This window comes from Miscanthus floridulus, chromosome 3, assembly GCF_019320115.1.
Source record: "Miscanthus floridulus cultivar M001 chromosome 3, ASM1932011v1, whole genome shotgun sequence".
In the NCBI taxonomy this organism is placed as follows: Eukaryota; Viridiplantae; Streptophyta; class Magnoliopsida; order Poales; family Poaceae; genus Miscanthus; species Miscanthus floridulus.
In genome coordinates, this window is record NC_089582.1 from 139580005 (window position 1) to 139588959 (window position 8955).

The following is an 8955-nucleotide window of genomic DNA, read 5'->3' on the forward strand; positions in this document are numbered from 1 at the left end:
GCGGCCGGCGGGTTCTTCGCGGACTTTCATGTCTTCGTTCCGCGCCCGTGATCCGTGATGAAACCTCAGCTCACGCCGCACGTGTTTGGGTCGTCGAAACAGTGGAGTGGGTTCGCTGTTTCTGAAAGATTGGCTGCTGCTCTGCTGCCATACCTGCGTATCACCACAAGGGCAGAGACTTGCCACATGGGCACAGGGCACTCGATGCGCCCGGGCCCGGCGCATCCACCTTCCCTCGAGCCTCTGTAGCCGCCACTTACTGTGGGCGTCTCTAACGTGTTGCTGCCTGTGCGCTGGCTGTCACCCATCGTGCTCGAAGATCAGCAAATTGCAACGGGGCTGTAGACTGATCGCGACTGAAACAGACACTTAAAAAGGGATATACAGAAAGGGAGTGAGAGAGACTCAGAGAAAGCAACGTTTATAATCATTTGACTCGTTCTACTGCATGAGCGACGCAAAAATGCCGAGAGATGTAAGCATCAGCGTAACTGTGTCGTGCCGGCAAGCTTTGATCTGAAGGAAAGGCTCATCACGCCACGCAAGGTACGGTTGCGTGCTGTAGGTGTCGTTCAGAAGAGGAATCAGGAATCGCCTTCAGCGTCCAAGCTTCGTGAATCTAGCGGCAGATCGGACGCTCCAAAAGGTTTTCAGTTCAAACCCTTTCCAATAATCACTACTAGATCAAAAGCCATCCAAGATCTATATAACTGCAGTGCTGGAAGCATGTTAGAGTACAAAGCAGGGCAAGTCCTGCTATTTTCCCCCTTGCTTAGTTAACTAGGGAGACAGTACAGTACATACAGAGGTAAAGATTATGTACAAGTCATCAGAAAGCAAACATGAACACCACGACGCACGCACTAGAAGCTATCTGGGGCAGCGTATCCATGGCAAAACTGGCACTCTGGCAGGGTGGCCAGGCCGCTGACATCAAGGGCAGAGCATGAGGATGACACCATGATCAGATAAACGGGTAGCTTCATCTGATGTAGGCGACATGGCCGAACTTAGCCGCCGGGATAGAGCGCTCGAACTTGGTCCTGATCATCTCGGCCACCTCGCTCAGCAACACCTTCACGCCGCGCGCAAGGCCAGCCTGCGCCGTCGACCGCCGCTTCCCTGTCTTCGCCGCCGCCGCTGAACCGGCAAGGTCGTCACGATCGTCATCAGCCGCGACGACCTTTACTACCGCTTCGTGAAGCCATGGCAGCAGCTGCAACTTTGAGAGCGCCGTCTCTGTGCCGCCATCGCCATGGGAGATGCCAAGAGGGGTGCAGGAAGACGATCCAGTGCTAGCACCATCCATCTCGGCCGCCTGATCAGTGATCACAGCGTGTATGCCTGATGTGTCTCTGCGGAGTGTGGACTGCAGGGGAGAGCAGCGCCAGCGCGGGTTTATTTATGGACGAAGCGCGCCTGACGCGAGGCAGGAGGTGTCTGGTGCATGGGCGCGGGGCAGACGAGGACGAGGCCAATGGCGTTCGGACGTCGGCGCCGTGCCGGGTCGTCCGGCTGCATGCGAGACCCGGACAGCGACGTGGGAGACGGCTTGGTGTTATACACTGGGCGCGCGTTTCTCGCTCGCTGATTTCAGCGATCGGTTCTGAGCTATATAAACAATGCGTGTCATCAAATGCGTATCAAGATTCCTCTCAAAAAATAAAAAATGCGTATCAAGATTCAAGAGCTGACGGACGTCATCAGGATAACTACAAGACAGCTGAAAGTTGTTCAACAGCGTCTGTTTAGAAATTGTTCAACAGAGAAGGGACAAAAAAGGTACTATTCTTTATTAAATTAACAGTATTGCTGTATCGATCGTATCCAACAGATCTCTTACACCGAAATTTTATATTAAAAAACTAAGTGTTTTATAGGATTTGCACTCTCTGATTACGGCATGTTTGGAAGGTAGAAAAATACAGGAACAGAAAAAATTTCTCGTATGTGAAACAGAGCCTTAAAGGTTTGTAAGAATCGGATGAATCATTCTCTGCACCCAATTATATCAAAATAACCACCACAATTCTAGTACAAGTCAAGCGTAAATCTGGAGCAAGTTGACAGCAATTAGAATTTGAGTATGAGAGAGAATTATTTCGCCTGAGTTTATAGGAAGAAGAAAGGAAAAGAAACAGGAAGCATATTTTTAAAATTTACATCCAAAAGTCGTCAAATCTTCACGAAACGTTTCTCTTATACTACTGTCTTGTTGGTTTATAAATTACCAAGAGAGTATAGGCAAATAGAAGAAAGGATACCAAGTGCCAATCACTGCTGAAGATTTATACCCTCTTGTCACATGCCCACGGCCTGTACACAAACGTTTATGTACGTTTCCCAATTGCCGTTGTTGCTTCATCTGAATACAGGCATGCAAGAGTACTGGAGTAGAGAACGAAGGCATCCGGTGTACAAATATTGCTCGAGTTTTGAGCCACACTCTGCATCTCACTGTAACAGCAGACTGAAAAAGGAGAGAAACAAGAAGAACCTTACAGGGATGCGCACGATCCTAACCAATAGCACCTCGTCTTCGTCTGTACACACACGCACGCTTGCACACCGCTGCTCAAGCACGGACGTGTCACGTCACGCCTTCTGCTCGGCCGGCAGATGCCACACCCAGAACTCCTCCTTCGGGCCGGCGCCGGGGCGCTTCCTGGGGCTCGCCTTGGGCGACATGGGCCTCCGCCGGCGGACGTCCTTCCTCGGGGCCCGCTCCTTCTTCTCCTCTGCCGCCGGGGCCTCAGCGGCCGCCACGAACAGCACCACGGGGCCAACGGGCCCCACTGGTCCGACGGGCACGTCGTCGTTGAGGTCGAGCAGCAGCTCCAGTGCCTGGACGACGGCGGACATGTCCGGCCGGTTCTTGGGGCTGCTGCTGAGGCACCGGTACGCGACCATGGCCGCGCTCTGGGCCGCCCGCGCCGAGTACTGGCCCTCCATGGCCGGGTCCATGATCCTGACCAGCCTGAGCGGGTCCTTGAGGCACGGCCGCGCGTAGTCCACCAGGTTCTGCTCCCGGCTGGGCCGGGTCTTGTCCACGGACCGCCGCCCCGTCAGGATCTCCAGCAGCACCACGCCGAAGCTGTACACGTCGCTCTTCGCCGTCAGGTGGCCCGTCATGATGTACTCCGGCGCTGCGTAGCCGTGCGTTCCCATCACGCGCGTCGACACGTGGGTGTCGTCGCCCTCCGGTCCGTCCTTGGCGAGACCGAAGTCTGACAGCTTGGCCTTGTAGTCCTGGACATGGATGGATCGAAAACATCAGCATTTTGTTTTTGAGCAACGAAAACATCAGCAATTGGAATGCTTCTTGTGGTTGTTGCTTGTTGGTCTTAAGTCTTACGCCAGTGGCGAAACTGGGTTGGGCCTACATGAGGCCCATGTTGAGAACCTCAGTCGGACCAGCCCAAGCAATATACAATTAGCCCACAATACTATGATGTTCCATTTAATTGTTTTTTTCTTTTTCTCTACTTATAGACAGATAAAGTAGTATGATTCCACTAAAAAAAAAGATAAAGTAGCATGATTCCACTCAATAACTACGAATATCATATATTGAAATAATTGCAGATGACATGGCTAAAAGGACTCTGAAAGACACTGTCTGAATCAGAAAAGTCTCTGAAAGTCTGAACCTATGTTCAGTGCGAGTTTGCATTGAAAAATTCTTATGATGGTTACTGCTAAGGTCATGTTTGGATCCCACCATGTTTTTAAGAATCTGGCTTTTAAAAACTGGGAGGGATCAAACAGGCTAGTTTTTCTTCTAGTTTTTGGCAGATTCTTAAAAACCAGGAAGCTGTTGGTACCCAGTTTTTGCCAGTTTCTTGTGGCCCATGTGAGCAATAAATGAAGCCATATTCTTAAAAACTAAGGGATCCAAACACCCCCACCATTTTTTGCTTAGAATCCAGATTTTAGAGACTAGAGATAAAAACTGGTTTTTAAAAATCTAAAACTCATCAAACAGGCCCTAAACAGTAGTAGTCGGACAATGTATGACGCACATCATCACCATCTACGCCGAAGTAGTCAATTAAGATGACATGGGCTAATTGCAGAAAACCACTCACCGAGTCGAGCAAGATGTTGGAGGCCTTGAAGTCACGGTAGATGACCGGCTTCTCAGCGTCGTGGAGGAACGCCAAACCCTTCGCGGCGCCTACTGCAATGTTTAGTCTGGTCGACCAGGGCAGCACGGCAGGAATCTCTGCAGAGATATCACAGAAAATTCAGTATGAAAAATCTTCACAATGCGATTTGGAATTACATTATTCATGGATGGAATGTTAATTGTTCTGCATACATCATCGCACATCTGCATACATCATCGCACAACATTCGGACAGAATGGGCCTATCCTGTTCGCTTGATCGTTTCTGTGGCTTATAAGCCGACTGATGCTGTTTTGTTGTGAGAGAAAAACACTATATCATGGCTGATACAATCAAGCGAACAGGGTGATCACGCCGCAGGATTTCAGGAGCAGAACAGTGTGGGAGCAGATTTTTTAGATTAAGCAGCTGCTTTTTTAGATTAAGAGTGTGGCAGCAGATAGACGACCTGATCGCTGGTTCTATAAAATTATGATTTGACCCACAACTAGATGTATAACAATGTGGAAACAGATGCAGTCAACGCGTTGGGCGATTTCCTTATGACCAAGAACGGATCAATCGGTGATCGACATTGATCCAGCAACTATATGTGACATCACTAGCTTCTGACCTGTGAGCCCTGTCCCTATCCAGTGTGCTGTGCAAGCAAGCTGCCTATGATCAAAATCAAATGCTAAGCTCCGGGTTCTGCTAATACAATAACAAGTTAACAACGCCATGCGTCTTGCATTTGGGCAGAAGAGTTCAGTCAAATCTGGTTTCGTCAGAGCGAACTCGAAAGCTTGTTGGAAGGTGGTTCAAGCAAGGGAAACCTAGTCCACCATGCAATGAATTTCCTACAGACCGAAACATCTTGCAAATTTCCTCCACGCAGCCACCAACTTGAAACAAAACAAAAAAAAAATCATTTCTTTCCAATAATTCCTCTGGTTTCGTGAGCTTATATAATAAGTATAATAATGGTTAGTAGGTAGGAACCCGGTTTTCTTGCTAACCATCATGCTCATGCATATGCCATGTCAACACTCAACGAGACTTGTCAACCTTATCTCACATCAGCAGTACATCACCAATGCAAATAATTAATCTACCATATGCATGGTTTCATGGTCTTATGGACAATGGAGATGGAGTGTGTAGTAGTAGTGTACTCACGTTTGAAGAGGTGGTTCTCCAGGCTGCCGTGCTCCATGTACTCGTAGACGAGCAGCCGGTGCTCGTCCTCGCAGCAGTAGCCCACCAGCTTCACCAGGTTGGGGTGCCGCAGCTGCCCCAGGAAGATCACCTCCGCCTGCGCCCACAACAAAAAAACACACGCCGAAATCGCGTAAGAACCCGCGTGCCACACCCACTTTTTTGAGTTTTTCCCCCGATCGGGGCCGCGCGCGGCGCGATGGGCCACCCAACTTATCCGTCCCTGCCGCCGGAGCCCGGAACCGTCGCGATCGCTCAACCACCAAGGCTACTGCCGCTAGCGCCCTCGGCGTCAGCTTCTGCCGCACACGTCCGCGTCTCGTTGCCCACCGAGATATCTCAGCGCCCGATCGAGACGCCGATCGTGCCGTGAACACGACCGGTATCTATCTCGACATTTTTTTATTAAACTGATGCTGATAGAAACTTATTTGTTGCTTCCGAGATTTTTTTATATAAATAATTGGCCTAGTATATATGTTTTGAACTGGTAGCACTGATGATTTCCTAGGAATTTTTAATACAGTAAGTATGTGTTACTTCCGAGAGATTTTTTTTCGATAAATAATTCCAAGAGATTTGGTCAGATTGGCCGTGCGTATGTGTATGTAGTGCAGGAGTCTTGGAAGACTGAGCTTTCTTTCTGTATGGGATTACTCAAGATTGCACTACTTGCACCAGGTGTCATGCCGGGAACTAGTAGTTTGCCATTGTCATAGTAGAAAGGAGAATTGGGTTTAGTGATCCTTGTAAGGGAACTGACCGGCTAGCAGCTAGCTTGGGTTCACCACAAACAAGATCACTCTCTTTCACTACAAGAAAGAAAGCTTAAAAAGGTTTTAAAGTTTTGGAGACTACGACTACGTACGACGATTCTTCCAAGGAAGCTTTGCTATAATAATAACGATCTAGAAGGACTAGAACAAGTACCACTAGACTCGCAACCTAAGCTTGCTAATCACTGCACGCGGATCGGAGTAGTAATTAACCAGGACACGTGACGTAATTTGACGTGGTACTTACCAGCCACTCCTTGTGGCCCTGGGCGCCCTCGGGATCCCAGAGCTTGACGGCGATGGCCTGCGGCTTGAGCCCCTTCTTGACGCCGTCGTCGACGAAGCCCTTGTAGACGGGGCCGAAGCCGCCCTCGCCGAGGAAGTTGCCGGAGACGAAGCCGCGAGTGGCCTCGCGCAGCTCCGCCACGCTGAACACGTGCAGGTTCGACCCCACCAGCGACACCGACAGGTCCTGGTCCGCCGCGCCGCTCAGGTCCGTGAACGACAGCCGCCCGCCTCCGCCGCCGCCCGGCCGCACCTTCCGCTGTCTGTCCCCCGCCGCCCTTCCCCCTCCTCCGCCGCCGAGGCAGCTGCCCAGGAGCGACCTCCACGCCGACGTCTTCGATTTCCTGGTCCTCATCGATCGCCGCCGGCCGGCCCGTAGACTGCGTGCAGCGCTGCCGATCGGCCGGTGCACGCGCGCACGAAGCGCAAGAGCGAGACAAAAAGAAAAGAGTAGGCTCGCGATGGATGAGGTGGTCCGAGTTTGCTTGTTGAGAGGATGTGTGGTGTGGGGTAGGTTGTCTGTGCGGCCAGCTCGACGCACGGGGCGCGGTGGATATATAGGCGCGGACGCCGGGCGCCGGGCGGGGCCGCGCGCGACGCCACGGGGCTGGCTCTGGTCGGGGCTGGGTCGGGGCTGGGTCGGGGGGTTGAGGCGCGAGCGGCGCGCTTGCTTTGGGACACGCCGCGGAAATGCCCCCTGCCCGCTGGGCTATACTACTAGTATACAATTCGTTGTTGCAGAGTCTGAGGTATCTCTCGCCATCGCTCACGCCTCACGGGGTCTGACTTTGCGAGAGAAGGTAATGTGTTTGATTATTATTTTTGCTTAGTTTTTGTAGTACTCCATTATGCCAGCAATTGGAACGGAACGCAAGAAAGATTCAGCCTTGTTGTAGGAATGGAAGAGTCTCCGGCTCTCCGCTGATCAGATCACTGCCCAGTGCTGTTCAGAAGCTCTGTACTAGCTGTTGCAAGCTTGCAGCCGAGGACCGGGTGGGGTGATTTTACTGTTTACCCTGGGATGCGGCTGCAACCAAGAACCAACCAACCACTGCCGGTACCCGGTACGGCACGAGAAGGCCGCTGATGTCGCAACCTGTGGCGCGGCGGTGTCCACGCGTCTGCCCGGGTCTTTCTTTAGGAGGACCGCCCGTGCCGCGTCCTGCTTGCTCAGCCTCGAGCCACGCAGAACGTACACACGGGCCGCGCATTGCCGTCGCGGTCGCGGTCGCCGTCGCCGGGCAGCTCCTGCTCCGGCAAAAGAGGCACTCAGCAGCTCGCAAAAGGCGCTTCGACAAACGCGCGCGCCGCCGCCGAAAAGGCCACGACGCTCTTTCGGTCTTTCCTTCCATGCATCGTTCGGTGCCATTGTGCCACTGGTCAGTGGTCACACACATTTCAGTAGAGAACAGGGTCCTGATTCAGCTCGATCGACCCTGCACACTTCTCCGTTTCTCACTGAACTCACCCTCCTTTCGGCGATGCTCCGCGAGCCCGCGACGGATCGAGGCGTGGCAACTGGCAGTTGGCATCACCTGATGGCGCCCGTCGGAACGGAACGGGGCGGCTCGAGCACACGCGCAGGAGTCGGGACCGCGAGCGCGAGAGGCATCCGGCATCCGCGCCCGTCGTCGGCCCGTCCGCGTCCGCGAGAAATTCCGGTCGGTTTGGTAAAGGACGAAAAACTCGAAGCTCGTTAGCTCGCTCGGTTCATGACCGGCTCGACTCGGCTCGATTTGGCTTGTTATGATAACGAGCCGAGCCGAGCTAAGATTTTAACTTAACAAGCTAACTTAAGCCAGTTCGCGAGCCGCTCGCGAGCTGAGCTTCCAGAAAAAAAAAGTATCAAAACTTATATTAGTTTTTGTATTACTTCATGTCTTACACTTTACAATTGACTTATAACTGATCTAGACCCTATAAATTGACTGGTAACTGGTCTAGATGCATTTCTTTTATATTATTATTATTCTCAAACTTTAGATAAATGTAAATATTATATTTTGTGTATTTTTTATACCTGGCTCGCGAGCTTAACGAGTCAACTCAAGCTTTTAATGAGCTGAGCCGAGCTGGCTTTCTGGCTCAATCTTAATGAGTCAGAACGACTTGAGCCGAGCTAGCTTATTATCTTAATGAGTCAGAACGAGCTGAGCCGAGCCAGCTCGTTATCCTTAGTTTGGACCTTTCCTAGCTTGCGGATGAAGCGGGGGACCGGACAAGAGCCGAGCCGAGCCGAGCCGGTGTCAGCGTCGCCGATGATGCCTATACCGGCATTCGGAAGCATCCGTCCCATCCGCTTCTTTCCATATGCCGTTGCCATCCAAGTGCGAGCCAGGCTTCCTTTTCTTCTAGAGGGAAAGGGACAGAAGCTTCCCCGTCATGGATAAAGGACACGTCGGCCCCTACCTGTGTCTAACTCGGCTGCTATACGCGGTGGACGGTGACTGACGATGCGCACCGGCCGCCTTGGTATGGTAGTTGTTGTGTCCGTGTGTGTGCCGGACCTGGACGGGAACGTGCGTACGCGACTTCGTCAGGGGTAGTGGGGAACAGTGGAGTTGCCA

General features: G+C 51.9%; 1 protein-coding gene across 1 annotated transcript; it reads right to left on the reverse strand.

Moving 5' to 3' along the window:
* Window positions 1–2319: 2319 nt before the first annotated feature.
* LOC136542609 (serine/threonine-protein kinase RIPK-like) lies at window positions 2320–7031 on the reverse strand. The gene is made up of 4 exons (XM_066535121.1): window positions 6351–7031; window positions 5289–5424; window positions 4089–4225; window positions 2320–3249 (listed from the first exon to the last, which is right to left on the reverse strand). The coding sequence occupies exons 1-4, from the start codon at window positions 6741–6743 to the stop codon at window positions 2596–2598; spliced, it is 1320 nt and encodes a 439-aa protein (XP_066391218.1). The 5' UTR covers window positions 6744–7031; the 3' UTR covers window positions 2320–2595.
* Window positions 7032–8955: the final 1924 nt, after the last annotated feature.